A 27,927-nucleotide genomic window follows, 5' to 3' on the forward strand; every position below is an offset into this window, starting at 1 on the left:
TTTTTTACAATATTTACAAATTTTACTCTTTTCCTAACAGAATTATAATCTAATTGCATAGTTCCCTGAATTCAATAACACTAGTCAACTGAATAGGAAGAAGTGAAGTTCCTTATTAAATCAATTCACCTTATTAGCTTAGGTGGAAAAAATTGAACTGCAGCTATGTATACCTTTCCAAAATTCTTAGAAGAAAAAACAATGGTTATATAATCAAAGTTCAATGAAAGAAATGCCCTTCACACATATTTTAGTCCTGCAAAGAAATACTAACAGAAATTTGTAGAGCCAATATGACACTTACTCTGCCTCACTTCCTTGCTTCACACGATTACAAGTCTGGTTCCAGGTATGGCAACAGTGTAACACTAAAGTAAAACCATATATGTATGTAGAATTTCTACCATTGCACAGTCTGAAGCTGTTTTACCAGATCCTTTATAGTAGCACATGCAAAGGAAGGCTGCACATAAGGACTTTTGAGCTGCTGAAACACTGCACACACCATCCATGTTATATTAAACAGGAACTTAATTATTCTTTATAATGTAAGAAAGCAAAATACTGATAATCAAGATACTGCCCTAACACAACTCCAATCTTTATCAAAAACCATATCCATGAAGCCAACATAATAAACTTCCAGCTTTAAGAATGATGAAAATATAAAATACAAACTTTTCCTTACAGATGTGAAGACTGCTGCAGGAGAAGGAAGGCACTGAGGTCCAAGACCATAGTGATACTATGGTTTAGGAGAGTATGAAGTTGAATGAACAGCCAATCCAAATTCAGAGCAGAAAGCTGGGAAAAAAATACCTGTTTCCAAGTCACCAGGAGTATCTGATGTTTACTAAGAGACTATCTATCTATCTACCTGTCTATCTATCTCACTGGAGGAAAACACAGGGAGAAAATGTTTTGCAACAGTACAAAGATGGTAAAATTCAGGCTCCACAGAAAAAGTGTGATGTTGCTCCTACCATTACTAAAAAGTAGCAATATAGAAAAGGACATGAATAAAATTTCCTTTTAAAACAGTAATTCCATGACATTCATGTAAATCATTGTGCACTGCGAAATCTTGGCCACATTCTTTTTCTATATGGGAAATATTACTCAACACATACTTAAATTAGTTTTATCTTCAATTTTGTGCTTTCTGTGAGGTATCACCCAGCCAACTAGTACCTTCTAAAGTTGCAGATTTTTTTTATTTAGTGTTATCACTACCTCGTGATTTATCATATGCATAGGCCATAAAGCCACTACTATAAATATATTAATTTCTTTACCAAGAAAGCATGAATTTTCACTCTTCCTTTTTTCCATCACATTAGACACATACACATGTACACATCCAATTGAAATGTGCAAAGAAATAAGTGATAAGAATTTCAGAGGTTAACAATGACCTTCTGGGTTTCATTTGCTGCATTACTGTGCATACTGTGTAAGAGCAACAGCAAGTGTTGAATAAAATGAGAAAAATCCCTCAGACTTAAAATTATCTTATTACCTAAGTCATTCTACTTGTCAGCAACACAACCAGTGTTTGGTTTCCACAATCAATGAAAAACAAACTGCCAAGAAAATAGAATGTTCAAAATTTTTTGTTTTAATATGCAAATAAACATTTTGGATTCTGAACATGCACTTCATGTCTTACCTGGCATGACAGCAGTTTGCTGAGTGACTGAATCTGTACTTAATGAAAGGCGACCGCCTTTGGCCAATCTATCACAGAAGAGGGTGATGTTCTTCTTCAGTCTGCTGGTATCTTTGGGCATGGACAACTGGCTGCTGAGAGTCAGGGCCTGCTCCTTGGAGCTCTTTGACAAACAAGTTCTTAACAAGTAAGAAACTGCAGCATCCACAGTTTCTTCCCAACCCTGCATTAGAGAAAAGGAAATTAAAAATTAGGTGAACTGTAATATGATATAGCATATTACAAATAAGGTAACAAATCATGGACTGAGAATTTTTAAATTATACTGATACATAAAATATTGTTTGGGGGTTAATGAGTGTCATGAACACCCAACTTCAACTTGTACAAGCAAAAGCTGAAAAAACAAACTTGTTCCAATATTGAAGTTGACAGAGGAATCTAATTTCAATAATAGCAATGTATGGACAGTTAAATTTAACTAGAACAGTTAAATTCAGTCATTGCATTAACAACTGAAAACTAGAAATTCTTGGTTGTGACATTTAAAATTGAGAACAGGATGGAGCTATAAATAAAAGCATAATACATAGTATATAACATTATGATGATGATACATCAAGGCCAGGAAAAAAATATGTATACAATTATACATTTCTTGGAATCACAGTCTAAGATTCTTCTAACATGCCAATAGCAGAGAACATAATGACTACAACCCAAAGCTAGAGATATTCAGTACCCATTTATCAGATCTATTAACCTTAAGTTATGAGCACAGGTGTGTCAGTGCTGTGATGAACAGAGAGTGATTTCAGCATAGTGTCAACCATTTATGAAAGACCAGCTTAGTAATCACTTCAGTTAAAACAAACAACACTCAGTAAAAGCGAGTAAGTTTCTTTTCACTAAGCACCTTGAATAGCACATTTAAAAATTAGCTTTGAGTCTGTAATCTGTACTGTGGTTTTCAGTGACACAAACAAATCAAAGACATTCCTTTAAGGAAGAATCCTGGACAGCAGAAGTCCTACTGTTTGTGGCAAGATTTTTAGGTTAATGCATAAAATCTAACATATGACATCTATCTCATTTTTGCAGTATGACATGCAGATTGATTCCACTCAATGCATCCTGTAATCTTAAATTACACTCTGTGATGAGCCTATGTGATTAATCCAAAGCATCTATAATTAATGAACCTGCGAGACAGTCACAAAGCTTTCTCATGTCTTTTCACTAGCATCTTGCAGAGCTTGGATAGAGTTAGCAACTAATATAAAGGGCTTTGTGGTCTGCTAACTTCATAACTCATAATATCGCTTAGTATTCAGCCACCTGTAAGTAAGTTCTATGTATGTGCTGCGTACATGTACAGGAAAGTATATTCAATCACTGTAGTATTAGTGTCTGCTCTCTCCATGCTGCTAATTGATTGGGACTTATTTTGGCAAAAGTCTCTATTCACTTTAGAAATCTTGACCTCACAGTCCAGAATCACCCAGCTCTACCTGCCACCAAACTAGCAGAAGCTAACACCAAGCTTGCTCTTTACATGGCAAGTACTCAGAAAAGAAAACTCAGGTATCCAGTTGTAGTTAATACAAACCCAGAGTCTTCTTGTTTTTAAGCTCTTTCTCATGATGTGTTCTACATGACTGAAAACACTCAGCTGAACAGCAAAATCACCTACCTATGCAAATTTCCATTACTCAGTAAGTGTAACATTTGAAAGAATGATGGTGTCAACCCTGCCATAGTCCACTGAGCAAATAAGGTTTATGGATTTCTTCAGTTAAATATATAATGGCTTTTGTGAAGGACACCACTTTTAACACAGAGAATCAAAGGCCACCCTTCCTGATCTTGTGAAATTCCTAAGAACAGATCCAGGGCAGATGCTTACTAGTGGTCAAGTATACCACTGAGACCACACAGTCATATGCACTTCATCCTTGTCCAAACATACCCTATACTGAGTGTCCTGGAAATGTGATGTGTGTGTATAAAATATTTACATTTTGCAGAGGAACAGGATCACCTAGTGAGGTTTTCTTAGTCAATATCTGCCTTTCTGACTTCATAAAAACAACATTAACCTATTATCTTATCTGGATTTGCCCCCCACAAAAGCCACACATAAATTAGAAAAATCATGCCAATCGATCAATCAATCAATCAATGCTGTGGTAGCTTAACATTTTTCAAATATTCTAGAAAGAGTCCATTAGAATGCAATGCATCCACTGACCTGTGATGGTGACAGGAAATCATCCATTCTGCAGCCAATTTAAAGAGGTTAATGAGCTGGTAAATGCTGTCTACGTTCCCACATACTGGGCAATGAAACTTAATATGTACAAAGCACCAAAAACAGCCAAGCCAGCCACTCCTAATTATACTACAAATCATGAAAAATAAGACAACAGAAACATAAGAACCTTGAGTTTCACTAAAAGACAAAGAAACACATGATTAACTGTTGTCAGCATACAGTAGCTGAGAAGCTGGCCAATATGTCTCTCCAAATAAGTTGTAAAAACTCAGGCAAAAGCATTTAAATAAAAGCACTGAATTACAAGCTAACAAAAGTCAGGAAATTAAAAGTGGCTAGTATTCTGTCCTTGGCTCACACAGGTATGTTTTACTTTATACCACAGCCTTAACATTTTCCAACCCTTGTTCTTGTATTTCATTTCCATGTAAAACTAGTTTCTCAGTAGACCATAAAACTATCTTCTCCAATTCAAGGTCTGTTGACCTAGTAAGTCCAGTCAAATCTAAAGCAGCCTTTATGATTAATGAAAGAGTACATAAAAGCTACCTCTAAATGAAAAAAAACTTGATGGAAACTGTTCAGGTGATTTTGTACAACTAAGAATTAATGGCTGCAAATAGGGCTGCATTTGTCAGTAATTTTTATTGGTGCAAGGGGATAATTGAAGGAACAAGAAAAATTCTCCACATGTTAAAAAAGCTGAAAGATGTTTGAAAACAAAAGTATTCTCCTCTATAGCCCACACTGCAGAATGATTCTACTGCCACAGTTGTAATATTCATTAGCGGCTTTTTGTGTAGTATTCTGCATATTTGAGGACTGAAAGGCACACCTTCAGCAGGAGTGTGATGCCAGTAATCCGTCATTCTATTACCAGCAAGCATTGCCGTGATTGTGACAATAAATGTCAGTCAAGACTCACAAAAAGAGGCATTATTAAACCATCCAAATTCTTCATATAATTCAGTTAGATATGAAAAATACTTAATTCATCAATTTTACTTTTTCACTTGGAAAGGCTGGGCTTCATATTTTGCATATATACATTATTATTTTTCTCTTTTAGGTAGTAGGTAGAGATTGGCACTTTCTTTTAACCAAATCAAATACATTGCAGGAGTCTGAAAACCAAATGTTTTCAGACATTAGATTTAGACACTAGTATTTGTGATACTAGCACAGCTAATATTATATTAGTACACATCACTGGTATTCCACACAAATTGCCACGAAGGATCCTTAGGTGTCTCTGAGTGTGACCATAATTATACATTCAATCTAACTTTGCCTTAAGGCTTCATCCAGAGTACCTTGTTTGTAGCCTGACACTTGACTGCAAGAGCCCACTCCCCAAGAGTTTAGCTGGTCAAAAACAGAGTCAACTAGACATAGATAAGGGCAGGATCTGAGAGAAGGATTTCCATAGGCAGAAGTCTGAGATAGGGCCTGTTGTCAGATTCAGTAGGTTTACTCATATAGTGTCACTCCTTAACACATTTAAACAGTTAGTATAATTCAGAGATCTACAAATGAGTACTATTTGTCTTAAGTGCAAATAAATCATTCTAACAGCATATCAGTCAAACTTGAACAAGATTCCTAAGTTGTGTGCATAAGCCAGATAAGTATTTGACTGTGTATCTTTTACTTTGAAAGCCTTTATCTTTATTAATAATATTCCTAAGTCATCTTCTGAGCTGCCTATGATGTAATTTATCCTGGAGTGACAATCAAGGCAGTTCAAATTCAAATGCAATGTGAAATATACTGCAGAAACTATGCAAAATTGGTGCCAGCCAAATTATGGGAATTCTGACAGCTGTTAACTCAGGAATTTGCCAGGCTATATCTTGTTTCTTTATTTTAGACACAATAGTGATTTCATCAGCTTTCAAAAATGCTAGAATACTTGAAAGTTCACCACATGAATGACAATCCTGGCATTTATGCTTATCTCAACCACCAAAGAAGAGTTTTCTGTATCTGAAAGCCTTGTATATGTTAATTCACAAGAAACACCAGCCATGTGTCTCTCAGCACTTTGCTTTTAGAGCAATTAAAAAGAATTATCTTATTCTTACATATACAAACCAGTAACCCACTAACCCATGGCTACCAAACTGGTAATCTCCAACACAGGCACAGACCACCAGCAAATTTGGCCAAGTATTCACTGTGCTACCAGTCTTCCTAACCCATATTCTTCAAGCATATTCTATATTTCTAACTGATCTATTTGTCTCAAAGAGGAGATAACAGCCACAGAAGCCATAAAGTAGGCATACAACATTTGTGTGTGCTGTCAGAAATGGAAATGACAAACCTTCCTTGTGCGTGTCCCTGAAAAATTACTGCTAAAAAAGAATTGATAAAGTCTTTAGGCAGACCTTTTGAAAAGAATTGGAATAAAAGAAAAGAAAAAGACAACTCAATAGACTCAATATTTATTTAACACTCAGAAAAAAGTGCAGCAAAATATTACTGAAGTCTTAATGTATGACATTTGAACAGTGTCAAGAGACAGTATAATTTTTAAGAAAAGGTTTTCTAAGAAAAAAATATTCTTGGTTGAAGAATTATCCTTGTAATAACATAAAACCAGTTTTCTTTAACATAATGCATTAGAAACACCAGTCACAGATTATCTGGAATCTTCTACAATTCAATTTTGCATTTAAACAAAAAAAAAAAAATCAAAGCAAAAGCACCTCCACATATATAAAAAACAAAAACCTACCCCTGCGATAACTGAAAAACAGGGAACTGGCAAAATCCTACAGACTAGCGGAATTCAAGTCTGATGAAAATCCAGACACATGAGTCAAGCTTAAATACATTCCAAATCTATTCAGTGCCTAAGAAGGATGTGTATTGAGCACACAATAGAAAAATCACAACTGAAGTTCTTATAATAAACCTGCTCTCTCTAGTCATATCTTTCTTTAAATCATTTATGATGCATAATGTTCATAATATTAACTGATCTGATTTTGATTTCTACTGTCATTTAAAGAAATTCAGTTCTAGTAGGAATTTGCAGACTGAAAAAACAACATCAAAGTGAGGATATACTTGAACATCCCAGACAAAGTAAAAGTCAGAACTATGAAAATGAAGAAAATTTGTATGACACATAGTTCTAGAAGAATAGTTCAAAACAGTAGATGAATAAGTTTCATTTTAAATCATGGAAACCATCCTTATTTCTGAGATGGTACTCTGAAGTCAACCTATTGTGAAGAGCTACATTATAAGCATTATAGACATTTAAATGTTATTAAGGGTTTGGACTCAGCAAATTTACCTACTCCAAACAAATTACAATTTACTTAAAACACAAGAAACAAGAGCCAAACAAGGGACAAAAGAAAATTCAAAAACCCAGAGAAGTACAAGGTAACATCTTGATAACTCCTAACAAAATATGAGCAGTCAAATTCTGTAGAGATCCTGACACAATAGATATTTAAGGTAAAAGCTTAAACAGTCTGTGAAGAACAACAAATAAAAGACTACAGAAAGTAATCAAGACTTGTAAGGGAAAGTGTATGAGATGTCTTTACAATATTTATCGAACTGGTCCAGGTATAGCAAAACAGATTTGTAGAGAGTTATTTAATATTAAGTATTTATGCCAACAACTATTTTCCAACTACTTCAGAACATCTACTTTAAATATTAGTCTCTCACATTTTGAGGTCAATAGACTGCAAAAATCAGATTTAGCCAAAATCCTTTGTGAATAAAGCAGGTTCATGTAAAAGTCTGTCACAGACACACTTGTAATTCCTGCACAGCTGTGCTGTAATTGCCAGTCATAACAGAAACAGCAACTTTATCTGTTCAATGTAGAAATATTTATTTAATAGTAACTCCAGCAGCATAAGCAACTCTCTACAAGAGCTTCTCATTTTGAGTCCTACTTGGTAAACATACAGTGATAGCCTATGGCAACTTCACCTGAGAAAAATCTCGATAACAGATTCTTTCCTGAAAAGTATACTTGCCATTTAAAAGTTTCTCTGGTATTTTTGTCCTCTGAAGTTCAATTCACAAACCACCAAACACTTCTGCATTAAATATAAATATAGCTTTTGGAGAACTCTATTCTGTGGACATTTATAGATCAAGATTTGCCAAACTCTCCTTCTATAGTGTTTTCAGTATGGAACGAAAGTTAAAAATGTATATGGCTTAGTAATCAAAATAGTGTTTTTAAAACTATCTTATAGAATAGGTGATATTTTTCTTTCAGGAATGGTGCTCCTAAACTAACCTTCTGGAAAAATAAAAATGTAGAAGAACAATATTAAAAGCAGTAGGTGTTTTAGAAATCTAGCAAAGTGAGCATTACTAAACAAAGGTTCTGAAAGCTGCATGCATTAAGAGGATGACCTCTATCTTCTGAGATTTTAATTTATTGTTCAAGTCCAATTCTGAGCAAAGTCCTGCTCACAGAAACAAGTTATGGTTATCAGCAGTTTTAAGGTTTTCTGTATTAATGAAACAACTGGTAACGTGATTAAAGAGTGTATCACCTGTAAGAAAGCAAAGCTCCAGGTGGGGATCATAATTATAATATTTCTAATACTGCTTAACTCTTCCATGCTCTTGAGATTAGTAATTTACTCTCAGGAAAGTGCATGCTTCACCGAAAAATTACATACCAGGATGAATATAGATGATGGTTTCATTAGCTCCTCCACTAAAATTTAACCTCCGTATGCTGCAGCCAAATTTCCATATGGGCTGCATCTTTTTGCACTGGATGTTCTTCATTTGCACAGAAAGACTTTCAAAATTAGGTTAAAATGAGAATCAGCTCAGTAGGCTTCTTCTTGGCAAGTAAAGCATCTGTGCGAATCAACTCTTCTTTCAAATTGTCTCGTATCTAGAAATTGGAGCATTACAGAGTGTTTCCTAACACCTGGTGTGTTGGATTTTTTTTTGGACAACAGTGGTCTTTTACGAGTGGATAAGAGGCAGGGAAAAGAGCACATTTTTTCAACAGATAAATTCTAACTATATAATTCTACAGTTATTCATCTAGCAATGCTTATTTATTGTAATATAAGTGCATCCTGTCTGGAATAGCAAAAGTTCACACACTTCATTTGTTTCTGTAGACACTATTCCTGAATCCTGAATTTTTTAGGGATTTTTTTCATCTTAATTTTCTTCTTAACTTGACTTCTTATGACCACTGATCCCTTCTGGGAACTGATGAAAGAAACTCTTGTAAGCACTACATGAATGGAGTGACTTGACTTCTTTTGTTGCCAGCTTCAGAAGCCTGTTGTTTTGATTTTTAGCACTGAAACCATCTAACGCTTCATCTTTCTTTTCCTCAATAACTTTTCACCAGTTAGTTAGGAAAACTGAGGTGCTGTTTGGGTCTTGCAGATGTTGTCAAAGCTGTCTGCAGGCAAGAAAACACACCAGGAGTTGTGCATCTTGCTGAAGAATGCTACACATCCAGCAGCAGGTCTGCAATGAACTCTAGGTCCATTTAGGTCCAGCAAGACAATTTTTGATATGGGGAAGAGGAATTGGACCTTGTTATACTCAGCCTGGAGAAAAAAAGTAGATAAAACACATGCTAAAACAAGATTATTGAAACTTCTCCTTGCATCTCAGCCCATATTCCATTTTTATATCACTGATATTCTTGAAGAGGAAATTTTCATCTTTCGCTATTATCTTTTTTATTAGGTTACCAATACAATATGCCATGAAACACTGACAAATGAGATTGTGTTTCCAAAACCTGTGAAATATGGAACCACACACACTCAAATATTTTTATCTGGGAAAAAAACCAAAAAGCTCGTCATAAAGTTTGTTTCCTATTTAAATTCCCACATTACTTTAGATCTATGCACCAGTATCATTAAACTCAGTTCTGTTGCCTCAAACTGTGGAATTTCTATTCTCCCAAGATGCACAGGTGAGTCCAAAGAGGATAGTGGTAAACTGGACTTGCATGTTTACTTGGATAGCCAACTTTCAAATTTATGGTAGGGGGTTTCTTTTGGGCTTTTTCTTAAGACAGTATCTTCAGCAAAGTTCATTAACTCCTCCTCCTCTATAGATTTGATTTATAAGCTGTTTTACTTTTGAAGTATCTAAACCATATTTTTGGCTTTATCAAACTTTCATTTCATTGAAAAAGCCAGGAGATTATGAAGGACATTAATTATGCAACCTTTATGTACCTTTAATCTGGCCTATTTTAATGTAAAGTGAGTCTCTCACTACCTGTGCTAATATGAGAGAATACTGGTATATCATTCTTAATCTAGGAATTAAGACAAAGCATCTTACCATTAACTAAACAAAAAAAAATTCCATCTGAAAAAATGACTATTCTGAAAATCATGGTAAAAAAAGTGAGTTTTTTTCTGGGATCTTGTAACAAGATGAAAAATTCATGTGACATCTTCTGTATGACTTCCCTATCTACCTATCTCTATCTATCTGTGTGACATGATAACTTTGTAAATTCCAGTAAACCAATTATACAACAGCACAACATGCGAACAATAGCTATAGGCTATCTAGTAGTGACCAAAAAATGCTACATGATTGCAACATAGAACCAAGAACAGCCATCAACAACTTCAGAACCAAAAGCAGTCTCATCACAACTGGTTCCTCCCGCTTCCCCCAAAAACCAAATATTAGCGTAGTGATTAGATTTTGATACACCCTCTCAGAAACATTTCTGACCATGAGATATAAGGAAAATGATTAATTTAGCTGCATACCATTGCCACGTGTTCAATATAAACAGAGAGCTTCATAAAATTATTGGGAGTAATTCATTTTCTCAGAAAATGCCATGATGTATGGTTAGATACAATGGTACTAATATAGCACTACAGTACTTATAATAAAAGTATCATAGCTTTGAACTGATGCCAGACAATTAGAAAGTAAAACCAACAATAAATATGCAACTTTTAATTCTATAAACCCTGTCCTATTAGGTAACATAAAGGTCATACTCTAATGATGCTGAAATAGATTCATTGTTTCAGTATATAAGCAATTCCATCAGAATTTTACAATCAATCATAAATCACATTACATTTCTAATATATACTACAGAATCATAGAACGGTTTGGGTTGGAAGGGACTTTCAAGGTCCTCCAGTTCACAGGCAGGGACAACTTCCAGCAGACCAGGTTGTTAAAAGCCCCATCCAAGCTGGCCTTGAACACTTCCATGGATGGGGGGTACACAACCTGTTCTAGCGCATCAAGACCCTTATAGCAAGGAATTATTTCCTATTATCTAACCTAAACGTACCCTCCTTCAATTTAAGGCCATTCCCCCTTGACCTAACACTACATGCCCTCTCTATCCTTCTTGTAAACCCTTTTACTGGAAAGCTGCTTAGCAGGAGTCTGAGGATATTTCAATTAAGACACAATATCAAGGGAATTCTCCACTGACAATATACTTCTTTAAAAGAAAAAAGAAAACAAAAGCAAAAGAAAGAGCCACTGATTATATATATTGAGTGTTAAGACCCTTTGTTGAACAACATTGCTGTAATCACTGTAATGCATCACTCTTGTCATTAAGCAGTTTAGATGACAACTGATCTGAACTCCTGGTATGCACCACATACTCAGTAATTACCACTACACTAAAATAGCTCTTTGTACCTGAACTAGACAGATCACCCTAACAAAGAGAAAGTTTAGAGGTCCCCAATCACAATATTACATAAAGAAAGACGTCTGATAACAGAAGCTTCTTTAATTTATCAAACAAAGAGTACATCTCTTGGGATAACTGAGGTACTTTGCAGGGTATCCAAATTACTTTAAAAGGAGGTGATATATGCTGGAAGCAAACTAATCAAAGCAGAACACAGTTCTGCCTTGACTAATTTACACCAAGAAATAAGATCCCTAAGTAAGCCTTTGCTTGCAACAGAGACAGCACACTGGAAATTAACTTCAGGATCTCCAGTACCAGCAGAAAAAATAACATGAATGCTCAAGTTAAAATTAATTCTCTAAGCTTTTTAATTAAAATACATCTAACCAATAGATATGCCAGATTCTCCATCTGCGTAAGGTTTTTACCAAGGTTGAATGCCTGTTCTGAGCTTGATACAATTTTCAGGGCATACAATTAAACAGGACAAGAATACTACCATTTTTTCTGTCCTTTGAACTTTTACAATTCATAATGCATACCAAACTATTTCTGCATAATTTTGTTTAAATCAATTTTATGCCATCTGGAAGAAATAGAGAAAGCTTTATTTTTTGAAAACCATTACTATTGGGAACCACCAGAAGCAGCCTGTTAAAAAAATTAGTCTTACAGCCCCTTCTTATCTAACACCAACAAAAACAGCAAATGAAAAAAAATTTGAAAATACAATTGGGCATAGCTCCTTCTGGTAGTCTTTTGAAGTGGAAAGCATCAGATAAAGTTATATTATAGATTTTAATTAATCCATAGACATTTCCAACAGAGCACATTAAGCATTGCTTTCTCAGACCAACAGAATATTGCCACTTTTCTATTCTACCCAGAGAATTCACTGTGAGGAATCACATGAATTTAGCTACAGATGAAGATCACTAGACAGAGGTGCAATTTGTCTTCAACTTGCTGTTATTGCCATAACCCACTGTCTTCTCAGCAAATAAAATTAACTGCATGAAGAAAATACCAGACACTTACAGGAACTGTGACAGTGCTTAAGTAGTGGTAAGACTACCTCTTTGGTCTTCAAATTCCCTCTTTCATCCAAGTTACTTAACATTTGATCTTTCATTTTTAGACATTCCAACATTGTTAAATAATCAATCAGTTTGAAACTCTGCTTTTAAGGATCACAAATAAAAGTAGAAACAGTTGCAGTAACTTAGTGGCTTTGCAACCAGCTGTCCTTCTCTCCACCTGCTCATATTAAGAGCAACTGAAAGAGCTGGGGTTATTTAGCCTGGAGAAAAGAAGGTTCAGGGAAGACCTTGCCATGCTCTTCACCTCCCTGAAAGGAAGGTGTAGCCAGGTCGGGGGGTAGCCTCCTCTCCCAGGCAACCAGCAACAGGACAAGATAACACAGTCTCAAGCTGCACCAGGGGAGGTTCAGGTTGGACATAGGAATGGGGTGCCCAGGGAGGTGGTGGAGTCACCATCCCTGGAGGTGTTCAGGAAATGACTGGATGTGGAAAGGTTGTACTCCATGATCTTGGAAGTCTTTTCCAACCTTAATGTTTTTATGATTCTAGTTACTGCTGGTGTACTCTGGTCCTCTTGAAAGCAGGCTAGCAGAAAGAGCACTGATAATTTCCATATTAAAATATACAATAAAAGAATGTTCGAGGTACTTGAACCATGCTCTTCTCTTATTGTGCAGCTGGGTCACATACACACACATGAACAAAGGACATTGACAGGAACCACCCACCACTACTCCATTTCTAACCTTTCTCCCTAATACAGGACTTTTCCTGCCTAGGGAACAGTGGCAATCTCATTTCTTCACCTTCTTCCCCTCACTTGACAATCTTATGTTACCCTGAACCAAACTAAACTTCAGGCTGAGACTAGCCTTTTTTACTGAAAAATTATGGTGTTTACTGGGAAAAGCTGAAAGAGCCTTCCTTTTATTTTGGTGATTAAGGGTGTAAAATTTACTAGCTTTTTCCCCCTATTTCTTGTAGACTTAGATGCTTCACTGTACCAGAAGAGTCTTTCTGAATGGTTCTGTTGCATGACATTGATTCAGATAGGAGGAAGACTTATTTATTAGTTTTGATAATTACAAAAAGTTAGTCAATGTCATTTAATGTAATTTTCTGAGCTGGAAAAAAGGCAACAAATTTCATGTGTTTTTCTGTCTGAAACTACTTACCTGCAGATGTATTATCCACCTTGTTTGTAAAAAGAAGGAGGGGAATAAATATAATATATCTGCTGTAAAGTTGCCTGTTCACAGAAATAAAGAATACCACCATATGGAAAACTGGTTCCAAGTTATCCATCATCACTGCCACTGTGGTGGCTTTGTGGGATTTTTTTGGCTTATTGGGTTTGGAGTGGGGTTTTTTGTTATGTTTAAGAAATTTTAACTAAAAGATAATTTGTACTAACCTACGGCAAACAAGAAAACATAAAATATTTCAGCCTATTTTTAAATATTTCAGTCTGGTACACAACTGTTGCTTTGCATTTAAAAAGTGATTACAATGACAAGTGGAATATAGAAAATATAAGGCACAAAAAAATAATTCCAGATGATTTGTACTGTGATCAAGAGCTAGGTTGGATTAATTACAAGAATTAAAGTGACAATTTCCAATAAATTCTAAAAATTAGCGTTCATAAAAATTACTCTTGCCAAAGATGCAATTATTAGCTCAAAGCTTCAAAAGTACTGGACATCACTGGAAAACTCAGAGAAAAATTTTTCTACTGCCAGTCATGACAGAATTAATCCCGCTGGAATTACAGAAATAACCTTACCTTTGATTTTGAGAATTTAGTCTCAGTAAAGGATTCTTTCCACAAAACAGTATTTTCTACATTACTCAATAACTCTACAATAAAACCCATTTGCTATCATGCATAAAACCTAGCAGGCTATCTAGTCTTTCCCAAATTATCTTTTCTTTTTCTCATGATTTACATTCAGATCATCTTCTTACAGAAAGCAAAGACACTTTTGACAGTAACTCCTGTGACTTTTACGGGTACTTCATGAGTTTTTTCTGACACCATTTCTTTTTCATCATTGCCTTAAAGTATATTTTTCAACTTTATCTAATCAACACCGTGAAGTGGTAAATTTATAGTCCCTAACATAAGTCAATTACTGTAAATCATAGAGTCACTTAAAATATGCCTTTCACCCTCAGGCATATTTTTCTTCCAAATTACAACTTCAATAAAACTCAAGATCTAATACAGACATTTACTTGGTTGGTGTGACTCCAAACATAAAGAGAGATGGAAATGTACTTCCTCAACACCAGTTTATAGCTGTTACTATTAACTATAGTAACGCAAAGGTGACTATGACAAGCAAGGGATGATTCTGAGCAATGAAGCACATGTATGTCATTAGCTGGTAACATCAGGAGAACTATGAAAATATTTACTCTTCAGTAAAGTTGCTGTTGATGGCTGCACTGCCAAGGGCCCTCCATCAGTCTTAGAGTCAGAATGTTCATATCGAAAGATATTTTCCCTTTGTAATGTCTTAAACAAAGAAAGCATTAATACCTTACTGATCAGGCAAATGAGCCATCAGTCAATCCAGATGCCATGCAACCATTATATCAAAACTACCCCGTGCAGCATGAACCCTTTGAACCCTTTGAATCAGCCTGGACAAATTCCCTCCTTTCTCAAACGGATTTCCTATTGTAAAAATAGGCTTCATCACAAACTCAGCATTTTTCAAATATCTTTTTCTATCCAGAAAACTCAATATGGTAAAAGATAATCACTGAAAAACATCCCTTAGAAATTTTTTGTATTTTTTTTATTTCAGACTTTACAGTACTTCAAATTGCTGTCAGTCCCTGTTATAAGCTAATAAGAAATATTAGTCTGAAAGAACAGTGACCAACTCTCCTGAAAAAAATGAATTGTCTAACAAAATCTCTGGTGCATTATTAACATTATTAACAAATCATGGTTCCTTTGTCTCCAAAAGCACCCTAAAGTATTTTTCTACCATATATTTCAACAGATAGAAAAACACAGAACTCAAAACCAGCATACATTTGAAAGTATAGTTTGCATGCAGCTGTAACTGTGCTTTAAAATAATAATAATATATACTTCTATATTTTGAATACAGATTTTATTTTAGTCCCACAGTAAAAAACTACATTGGACAAAACCACACCTAACTTCCCTGCAACTACTTTTCTTCAGTTTTTGCATCAATTTCTTAGTGGCTTCATTAGCAGAAGAATTAGCTCATTTATCTCACTGAGACCTGAGAGATGTCATTCAATTTCTGATGTTATACTTCTACAACTGTGCAGCATTCATGAAAGAATCACTGAAAAAGGGGAAGTCCCTGTATTTCTGACACTGAACAAGAGCAACCCTTTTAGTCAGTTTTATCAAAGCAGTGCAATTTAGCTGCTAGTTAGAAGTTTACTGCCAGAAACAAAACATTATGCCAAGTATCTGTTATTTTCAGAAAATACGCAAGTTTGCAGTATTTCTTCCACTATATCTTTGTGGACAAGAAAACCCAAATTTTATATGTTCTTAGACAAAAGTTTGCAGCAACAGAAATCTTTTAGCAGTCTGAGAAAAAATGGTGACACAACGGGAATGCAGAATGCCACTTTCATATTTGCTAAATATCAAACTGAAGTGATTGCCAGGTCTAGAAAACAAGATACAATCTGTTCGAAATGAAATGGCATGTTTGAGAATAATGTTGATATTATGGTAAAAGAGGCATTTCTTTTTATGTTAATAGTGTATTCCAAACACTTCCCTTTTTTTAAGGAAGCACTTCCATAGTTTAACGCTCACAAGGCAGAAAATGTTCTGGAGATGTAGACTGCATCCAAACTGTCTTCTAACACATTCACTCCAAATAAAAATACAACAAACCATTACACTGAATTGTTTGAAGAGTAAATAAAAAAATCTTCAGAGTATTTTCTTTCACCAGTGTTCCACTCGACTGCTTACAAGGAAACCTGAACACCAGCTAGGAGCTTCTGTATGTAAATATCATGGGTATGTCAGAAGATTTCCCCATTCCCTGCCGAAGCTTCTTAAATTACATTCACATTTCTGTGGTACCATAACAACTTCAATATGGCACATAATTCGGTATTTTGTAAGGGTTTTGTTTCTATTTCCACCTCCAGTTATTGTTGGTTTACATTTTTCATCCTGACTGCTCTGCAGGATATACATCCTTACAATGCTTATGCAAAGTCTTATAGCTTCAACATAGAATATTGTTAACCACCATTTAAAACCACATCAAGGTACATGCTGAAGCGATATCCTGCATTAGAGGATACACAACAAATTGTACCATATTTTATCAAAACTTGTGTCAAAGCAACCCAACTCCTGATGGCAAATAAAAAGTAGTCATGCAAAAAAATAGTGGGTTGGGCTTTTAGGAGATTCATAGGAACTTTCTTTGAATTCAATTCACGGGAATGCATGTTCCTCAATTGTGAAGCTTGATTTTCCAAATTTAAATGAGGACTAAATCCAAAAATAATCTCAACAAAACTGCTTTGCTTTGCCTGCTATGACTCAATATCATGTAAAATGCCAAAATAATTTTTGCCCCCCAGGTGGAAATGGCAAAAGATCCTAGATTCACTTGGAACCCAGCACAAGCTTTCTAAAAGACCACAAACCATTCTAAGTATTCTGGGTATGCACCAAAATCTGGATTCATTGTACACCACAAAAACATGAAAATTAAAATTAATGTGTACTTAAGATAACTCTTGAAACTAACTGGGGATCAACTCCTAATTAAGCTGAGAACATTCTTTAATTCAGCTAAAGCAGAGTTTAGCTGTGGACCTGTGGTGTGGATAAAAAACAGCATTATTTTTCTTCACAGACCATTCTCCAAATTTTATACACAATCTCACCTGGTCACACTCATTAAATAAAAACAGAACTAGCCAGACATCTACAGAATGCAGAACTATACAAAGCATGATTTAGAATACAAGGACATTAACTATTCATAGTATTTTGTTTAGATAACTTTCATCCACTATACAAACCACTGTAAATACACTGAGGACAAAGTATGGCAAATGCTTAATAGATTAAATGTATACACTGTATTTGCTGTCTGGACCTGTCTGTATTTCATATTTCTATTGGAATGTGGACACGTATGCTATAGAGCATTTATATTAGTCTTCAAAAACTGGGTATATTATTCTGTTTGTCCTAACCACTGGACAGAAGGTAAAAATCAGCTAAATTTATGTGAGACCCTCCTACCTCGCTTGGTAAGGAAAGGCTAAGCAGAATTTAACTGGTACCACCCATATCTTCTATTGAAACATTCTATAACCTACTCCTACTTTTCCATTTTCTTGTGAAATCCATGTAGCTTGCATCAAACACCTACTTAATAAGGCTACCTAAATAACTTCAAAAGACAGTCTTCAGCAAAGTACAAGGAGAAGTATGGACATTTAAAGGCTTAAAGCTCTGTGAATGAGCATTTTTCAAGCAGCTTTTACGGATTCTTACCAGCTCTTGTGTATCTTCTGCTAATGGCAAAAACGTAGCTTCCAAAATCGCAACTTGATCAGTGCTGAGCTTCTGCCACAAACTAATCAGCGTAATCACCAGATGGGTGGCACTTTTCAACTTTGCAAATGCCTGGAACATGTTGGCTTGATTTTCTTCTGCTGCATCTGCTAGAGCTATTACCTGCAAAAATTACAAACATCTGTTAAATATAATTTTACCATCCGCGAACACTCAACACTGAAATTACCTTTGGCACACTCCTGTTTTCCTTTAGAAGATCCTGAGGAATTCTGTTTTCCATAAACACAAACCACAGAGTATTAAATGAGTTATCATTTATCTGGATTTTTCTTTTGCCTACCCAAGGCAATTTCAAGCCCATATGGCAACCGGATTAATCTATCTAGTACAATCAGTGTAGAAAGGATTTTGTTTAGAACATATTTTTAAGGCATTCCTGAAATTAATCCCCATCATATCACATAATATGTGACAACAAACTAATTTTCAGGTTTATATCACACACTAATCTCCATATGACCAGCAAGCCTACTGTATTAATCAAAAACAACCCATTGATTTATGCTATCAAAAAGGCAGTATATTATTATTTCCATTGGAACATAGCTGCATCTGTTATTTTATTAACTCTCATGTCTCTCCATATTTTGCACTGGTTTCTTCAGCTTTTATGCCAAAACGTAAACATTATGGATCACGTATAAGGCAATATCACTTTACGTGCCAGACATTATGAAAGAATTTTCAAAATAAAATAAAAGTAACAGATTCACTTCTTCTAATATGGCAAGAGTTTTGCTGAGTACTTCAAGATGGGGAAAAACAGAAAAGCTATTATATGATACTCTACTCGGTTCAGAAATAACTTGTCATTGTACATAATATTGTCCACTCACAGCATTAAAAAAAATGGTATTTTGAAAAATATTGCTATAACATCTTCTTTCTTGAAATAGAATGGTTAGACATTTTCCATCACTGGTTAAAAGAGAAGATGACAGTGATTTCAATAGGCAATTGCTATAATGTCAACATGACAAGATTTTCCACATTATTTGCACTGGAGCACTAAAAGTAAAGGAAAGGTATAAGGGTTAGGAGTTCATCCTGGGGGAGCACAACTTAGAAGACCTATTCTCAGGTGTGCCACTACATCTCCATGCTGCCCAAGTAACACTGGGTTTACAGAAGCATTGATTATCTGATTACTATTTAAATCAACACAAAGCACCTCTCTCAACCACTTTCTGTTCATTTAACTGCAAGACAGGGTAATAGGTGCTTGACTGGAGTTGTGAAAAGCCTCACAGAAATGCAGTTAAAGTGTAATTAGTATTACAACAGAATTTACAAAGTAAAACTTGCAGAGCCTGCTCCATTAACATTTTGGCAACAGCAGGAAAACGAAAATACTATATGATGCATCTTCAGCAGGGAAAGAGAGCCAACCAGCTGTTAGTATTTGGTGGAGGAAAACTATTTTTAATCTGCTATGCTGGCATTAGAGATGCGTGTGTGTTCCCTCCAAGCTCCCATGTGACTGGGAAGATAAAGAAAACAGAATTTTAGAGAACTATAAATATGAAACATTTCAAACAAAAACGTGTTGATAGCTTTTGTTTTAGATTTTAAAGTGTAATCTTTCCAAATAAAGCAGAGAACCCACAGGACACCCATGAGTCCAAACACTACATAAATCAAAGCCAAGTAACAAAATAAATAAACAAAAAAGTCCAGCTAACCACGTGAAGGAGAACCAATAAATTAATCCCAAGCAGTGAAAACCAACACAATATACTTTGGTCAGAGAGGAGTAATGGTATCACCGACATGTTCCCTGATGCATTTGTGTTGGCATTTGATTTGTTCTGACCAAAGCCTTGATGCTTTCCACACCTCATGTTCTACACAAGGTGAAGTTCCATTTCACAGTCACTTTCCAAGAGTGACGGGCGATAAAGCCGCCTGACAAGTGCCACACTATGTAGCAACCTACATCAGCTGTCTCTGAGCCACGTAACCAGTAATTGTATGCACCGTACAGCTTCATCCTTCTGAGGAGACAAGCAACAAGAGTAAAATCTTTCTCAGTGTAACAGAGGCCTTCAAATATCTAATCTCTTTTCCTGTCCAATATACAACTGAAAATTTGGGAAGAACAATGAATGAAGATTAATTTAACATGCTGATGAGGTGTGCTCATTCACTGGTATGCTTCCTATAATGTCATCACTGACTGGGAGAATACAATGCAGAATTCCTGGCAAGCTACCTGTACCCTATTATGGATAATGCTCAGATGATAGTAATTTTTCTGAAGATGCAGGCAAATAGAGTTTCCCTTGTGTAACAACTACGTGAACCCCACTTACACAGCAAAGGCAAAGGCTACTTTCTAGAGTAATTCATAAATTCCCAGGTGATCTCTCACTTTGCGCTATATTTCAACTGACACTCTCCTACATACTTCAGAAACACAAATAGCATAAAGAGCACAAACTGACATGGCCTTTTACCTTATGGAGCCTTCATTTTAGGATAGGTTTTCCTCCCATGTTATAACCAGGAACAAATGAGATGCTCACCTTTTCGCAGGCTCTAGGTGTAAAACAAATATGCCAGTACTCCCAAACAATGCCTGATGTACCAAGCCCATAATCTATTTTGAAAGCAATTTCATAAAAATCCCTAAGAAGAACAACTATTAAAAAGTTTTTCTTTGGCACAAAATTCTACAGTTCTTGAGCACAATAATATAAGGCAAATATTAGAAAAGTGGTAGACCACCAGCATTGCAGGTCAGTGAAACTTATAACAATTAACTCTTTAGATAACTGCATATATACAAGTTCTACTTTACACTTGCAGAAAAACCAAAGAGGGGGAAAAAAACATTTTTAACTATTAACTATTCTGTTAACGGATGAAGTGACCCAATACAGCTTTCTGAGACGTAGAATATCCAGGACACAGGACAATACAATATGAATTACCACACTATAATGTAGGCACACACAGATGCAGCAATTTTAAAAAAGCCGCAAGACTGAAGATTCCTTGACAATACATGGTTACACAGTAAATACTTGATTGGAGGAAGAAAAAAAAGGAAATCTCTTCTCATGGAGTAAAATTACTCTAAAAATCTCCCAGGACATAAGCCACAAATTTTAGAAGTGTCCTGGGGCTCTTCATTCAAACACTTGCAGAATTTAGGGATGAGTAAGTTCTAACAACATGACATGCATATTTTTAATCATTTTATTTTCACCTGAATATCTCTATTTATATTTTGTAATAGTTGAGGAAGATAAAGGATCTGTACCCTTTGCAATCTGAGATCCTGGTCTCTTCAGTCATGATTTCTCCATAATTTCCCAATTTTGTTTTCAGTTCTCATAGTAGCTATTCAATCTGTTTGGTATTTATTTTATCATCTTTCTAAATAGATATAAAATCTTATAAAAAAAGGAAACCTCTCCCTGTCTCACTTTTTCACAGGATAGGTAGGAAAATACATTGCAACTGACAGTCTCAAATGTAGCTTACACATGAAGATTTTAGACCAACTGGAAACTATTAAGTAAAAAGTCCATCTATATTGCATAAGACCTATCATTGCCTACTTAACATTTTTCTTTCTCCTTCTTTAATATCACAAAGTTTTCAAACAAAGAAAACTAAAAATAAGTTTGTCAAACTTTCTAAGAGTCATAAAAGAAAGGAAAGTATCTGATGCAAGAAAGATTTAAGAGATTCTGAAATAGTTTGGAAGTACAATATTGAACATATATTTTTATAACTGATCAAAACTTGCTTTTAATTGATATTCCTTTAAAATTTTTTCAGAACAGACTCCTACTCTGTTCCAATACACACAACTACAGAAAAGTAAAGGCCAGTTATTATGAAAGCATATTGTAAAAAAAAATAAGGAATTACCCTCTAAAAAAAGATCATGTTTAAGATTTTTACTAAATTTCATATTCACAGTTGCAACAGCAGAGCTGAAATACAGATTTTTTTTTTTTTTATAATCTTGAGAACTTCATACCTCAACACTATTGCAAGGATTTGACTTTAATAATTTCCAAGCATAGAGCATTTCTTATGTTTTCAGCCTTAAGTGTTTAAACAGAAAGATTCCTCTCCATGCTTCTTTCATTTCTAACTAGGCCTTGTAAGATGCCAAGCATTTGAAAACTCTAAAGTAATGGTGATGCAAGTTTTAAAACCAGTTAGAGTTCTCCATTGTTAGTGCTAATGTAAGATATTTTTAGGGCATTGTTTAATATCCGGCAATAACTTCAAAATTAGTAATGCCTCTTGAAAAAGGCTTGCAATATAACCCACTCTTATACATGCAGAAAAATTTCTTGAGGCAATAATGACCATAATAATGACTCTCCCATGCTTACATTCTAATAATACAAAAAAAAATACAAATACAATTACAAAAATATAAAACACTTTCTTCTTAGCTGGATAAGAAGTTGAAGAAAACTTTGAAAAAGTAAAGGGCAAAAAATAAGCGTGAAGTTTCAGGGAGCTTCCTTTGAGTTAGTATTGTATTAGTTAGTTAGTAGTGTATTTTCTTGGAGTCCCTAACACCATTGGGACTGAAAACTCTGCCAGATTTTATGCCATATCCTAAAATGGAGAACAGGAAAAGTGACAGATATTTTGGTTTTCTTTTTTTGTATAAACAGAAGAAAAAAAAAAAAAAAAAACAGCTATTCACCACTGGTAAAAAATTAGCCAACTAGTTTTACTGTCATCTAGTTCAAATACATTGGGTTCGGCTTCTGGTAATTTTGAAGTAACTGTATTTTTAGCAGAAATGAAGTTCAAAGAAAACAGAATTTTGTCATTTAAGGAGTAGAGAATCTCTTCACATGTCATCCATAGCACTTATGAGCAAGTCTTATATGAAAAATTTGTTAAAATATGAAAGATAACATTGGAAATTTAATTATTCTGAAATGAACACAGGGATGATGAAGCTCACAGGTCGCTTCCAGCAATCGTTTTTATGGAATAATTTATTGCAAGGAAGTTTATTGATCCAACCCCTTACAACTATTTTTAAGCAGAATTACATCTTCATAAAGAGGGATGGTAATGGATATAAAGCAGGAGAAAATGGAGACCTGAGAAATGCTAATTATGGCTTCTTCATTGCTACTGCCACAGAACATTTACTACTAGTCTCACCACGTCCCCCATTTTAGAGAAGGAAATACAACTCAGTTGCCAAACCTAAAACAAGATCTAACAGAAATTCTTTTTGTGGTTTTAGGAAGTCTCCTTCACATATCTTAATTCACATAGGATTTGTAAGCATTCAAAGTCAAATATGTTTTTTCTTAAAAGGTATATTGTTTACCTTAATATATAAAACTCTTAATATCCCTTACTCTAGGAGCAAACTTTTTAGTTTTTTAAACAGGCAAGTCTCAAAGTAGATTCCAAGATAAAGAAACAGTGATTAGCAGCCTGATTCCCTGTGCAGACCATCTCACTCAACAGCCATTGTGCACAGAGCTTTTGAGAGGTGACCAAAGGTTTATGGAATGCAGGCAGAGATATCCATGTCAGAGAGCGATCTTTATCAAACGCTCCGTCACCAGGAAGAATAACCATGTCCCTCTCACAAGGGAGCACTTCTGAACGCCGCGGCGTTCCCACAGCGCGGCAGTGGCAACGTGAGAGCGCACGCTGGGATTAAGTACCCCAGGCCACAATTATCCGACCCTTATGAGAATGACTCAGCACGACCACAGTTTTTCAAATTGTGGCACAGGACCACCATGATGACAACAAAGCATCCATTCACTAGACACCAAATACTCAACTTTCAAGTGAAGCTCAACATGGCCTTGACAAGAGAAGACAGCAGAGACAAAGACATTGCAGCATGACAATCCACGCTTTATCTGGATGCACACAGCCACCTCCTGAAAATCCACTGCCTCACATGATGAACATGAAATTATCACGAGTAATTACTACGGCAATCTGTGCCTCTGGAAACAAGAAGAGTTAGATTAAGAAAATACTCCAGGCTGTCAGGGAAGCCCTGTGGTTTTGTTTTCTTCTGTTACTTCCATGACAGAATTATCACTAACAGCTCTACTGCACCTTTCTAAATTGGATTTTGCCACAAAGCAATACCGTCTACAAGCATAACAAAGATTGCACGCTATGATGACAGTCAACTCAAACACTTCACAAGAGCCAAAATGTATGTACTGTTTAAATTCAGAACCCTCTTTTGAAACTTCACAAATATCAAAGCTGGGTCATACCTCCACAAAACCAAAGTGCTAGGGGATTATTGCCACAGAAAATCACATGGCATCATTTATTTTAACTCTTTCATTTTAAGAACTAGTGACAATGACGTCAGTAAGAAAATCTTTGGAGATAAAGTAAATATAATTTCAGCTATACAGCAGCATAGTAGTATGAATACGGTCAGTTCAAAAGGAAAAAATCTCCATCTTTTTAATTTTTCCTCTTTAGAACACTTGATATGAAAATAGGCTTTTTCTTCAAAAGTCTCTCTCCCCAGCTTTTATCTACACCATTATAGTCAAAAGAATTTTTTTTTTTTTAATTACTGCAAAAATATTTAGTGGGTTTAGAACCCCAGGCACCTGACCGCATTATCCAAAAGTACTTGGTTACTAAGACATTAAAACCCTGAGAGATCAATTTCACCCTGTTCCATAGGAATTTTCTATTTTGTCTGTATTAAGTATATAAACAGCCTTTCCAGTAAAATCCAAGTATGAAGGCCACCTGGTTAGCTTTACTTTAAATTAGTACCTTCTAAGTGAAGTAAGCAAATTCATATTCCTCTGATTCTAAACATGCAGCTCCTCATGTACATAAATCAATTTCAAAATTTTTTCTTAGCAATACTAATATAGAGGCAAAAACCTGCTTGTTTGCACTCTTGTTGCCAGTTTAGCGCTTATTTAAACACATCTTAATGCTTTATACTGCTGCCCATCCTTATCTGAGCTTCCTTGTGTAAACCCACAGGAACAGAAATGAGGAATTCCTTTTCTCTCTGGTGTCCCACCTGCAGTAAGGATTACAGTTAAGATTATTTTAACTTGATTAATATACTTATCTCTATTTGTCTCTTTTTTCATGTGTTACTGGCTTTTTGTGTTTGGTTGGGGTTCTTTTAAGGGTTTACCGTTTTTTGAGATATCAGATGAAGTAATATGGTCAATAGTAGCAATACATAGATATTATTTAAATACCTGACACCTCCTCTCAATGGCCTATACATGAGTAAATACTAAAAGCAGTTTTGCATGTGAGAAACTGCAACAGGGAGTCAAAGTAACCAATTCCTACTTGGTACAACCATTAAATACCAAGATGGGGTGGGGGGGGGAGAAATCTTGAAAGTAGGCTACAAACATGTTCCAAAATATATATGATACTTTGCAATACATTTAGAAGTAAGTTCTACATCATAAAATCCAAATTTAAAAGTGGAGTTATAAAATTAGTAGCTTATCCAAGTGAAATAACATCTGTTACAAATTATATAAAACCCAAGAACACAGTGAGTTACAATGAATCCTTTACTTAACCCTTCAAAACAAAAGTTCTATTTAGGCAAAGGGATTTGCTAAATAGCACACAGATATGTCACAGAATCTGTGATAGTCAATGAATGTTGAAGACAGAGTTTCACTGTGAAGCTGTGGTTGAATTGGCAGCAATGCATATAAAATACAGCCAAACATGAGCTAAATGGAGACAGAGAGATGGAGAGCTTGGTCTATATCACCAAATACACACCATTATGTAATGACAACCAAAACAACTTTACAATAAAGGAACACATTTTAAATAGTTGAAGTTGCATGCTTCGTATGTTTAAATAAGCTTTGGATCTAAACAAACGGTCTAAAAAACAGGAGACTCGCCCTGAAATTTTTTAATTGCCTATCAGTGCAATGAAATTATGGACGACCAAGAAATCAAGACAAACACATTGTACTTCTGCAAATATTTATGTACAGTGAAGCTCTATGGGTTAAATAAAGGATTCATTAACTCCAGTGGGAGCACTACATCAACTCAGTAAAGGCAGGATTTCATCCCATCGAAGACCACTACTCTCATTGTCATCAGTCACATGCACCCAGTGAGGGAAAAAGGCATTTGAAGCATGTTAGATATCAGGTGATGAGGGTAGTTTTAGAAATCTAGAATAAATCCACAAATTACTGCTTCCCAGAAAGTACACTGTAAAACATGTCCTAGCTTAATTTCATATTTATATTTTATTGTAAAAATGAAAAACAAAAACATGTTGACAAACACATCTTGAAAAGAGTAATAGAAACAAATACAAGTAACACATAATATAGATATTTTTCCATCTGTATAAATGAACACAAAGCCATTTCAGCAAATTCTATTCCAAGACCTTTAGCAATAAAAGTATCAACATCAAACAAATCAGCTAGCCAGTTGAAGATAGTGAAGTTGTAACCTGAATTCCAAGCCATTGCCAATCGCACTTGCAATTTTGGCACTTCTGCTTTATACTGAATTACATGAAGAAATTTCCAGAACTCCCCACTCAGGTTGAGCTAGTATGTAATTTTAAGTGATTAAAAAACATTGTGGTTGCTAATACAGTGTCTAGGAGTAAAACTTAGACTAAGAATGATTAAATTAAAATTACACATTCTAGAAACAAATTCTAAACATAACAATCAAAAAAAATGCATGGCAGGCTAATTAGAAGCTCAGACTTTAACTATAACACTAATTTCAGGACCTTTCTCATTAAAATTACTTTTCTATTTTGAGATACTATATAGAATTTCTCTGTTATTAGTAAAATCTTGAGAACATGTGCCAGTACATTTGGAAATAAAACAAGCTTCCCAAGTCAAAGTGCAAAGGTCACAAAACATTAATTGCTTGCTTGAATACTTTGTCTTTGAATTAGAAGTTTTCCATAATGTCTTCTACTCTACCATTTCAAAACATAGGAACATCATGATGAAATGCAGGCTTTGTAAAACTCAGCCAAAAGCAGTTTATAAACCTTGAAGAAAATTAAGCAAAGAGATTGAAGTTCCAGTCTTAGTGGATTTACTAGCAAAAAAAAAAAAAAAAAAGATAGTTTCAAAAGCATCACTTATGAAAGTAAAACTGCATTATTCATTTGAGGTGCCACAACAATAAATTTCAGACAAAGCAGACTCTTGTGTTTCTCCACAGATGAAGTACAGCACAGACCACATTTATACTTGCTTCACAATAATATCCAGCAAAAAACCTGTACGAACTGCATCCTACTTCATAAGATATTAAATTTCTAAGTCAACAGATACTACCATACAGGTATGATTATTTTCAGTGATGTACTTTCATTTTCCAGGGGCAAGACGAGTATTGAAAGACCAAAAATATCCTACTGCCTACTGTTTCACACAGCAGGCAGTCTTAACCTAATAATGATGCAGTAAAGAGCTTATCATATCCCTGCCTGAAACCCTGCATCTACAAAAAAAAAAACAAAAGAAAGGAACCACCTGAAGCAACATTACAGTGTGTTCAACAGCAACTCTACAGGTGTTGATGAAAAGAGTATATATTTTTAAGTCACCAAATTAGTTGTGCTGCAGATAATGGCCAATGATACTCATTCTTCTGCAC

General features: G+C 35.1%; 1 protein-coding gene across 4 annotated transcripts in view; it reads right to left on the bottom strand.

Annotated features, from left to right (window-relative positions):
• The window catches only part of BBS9 (Bardet-Biedl syndrome 9), a 298,489-nt gene that overhangs the window by 152,007 nt on the left and 118,555 nt on the right, over positions 1–27,927 (bottom strand). For all 4 annotated transcript variants that reach the window (XM_032105273.1, XM_032105262.1, XM_032105289.1 and 1 more), the window contains 2 exons: positions 18,199–18,381; positions 1,670–1,892 (listed from right to left, as the gene is read on the bottom strand). In XM_032105273.1, coding sequence (XP_031961164.1) covers positions 1,670–1,892; positions 18,199–18,381 — 406 coding nt within the window. The remainder of the gene's footprint in view (positions 1–1,669; positions 1,893–18,198; positions 18,382–27,927) is intronic.

The sequence above is a fragment of the Corvus moneduloides genome, chromosome 1, assembly GCF_009650955.1.
Source record: "Corvus moneduloides isolate bCorMon1 chromosome 1, bCorMon1.pri, whole genome shotgun sequence".
NCBI lineage: Eukaryota > Metazoa > Chordata > Aves > Passeriformes > Corvidae > Corvus > Corvus moneduloides.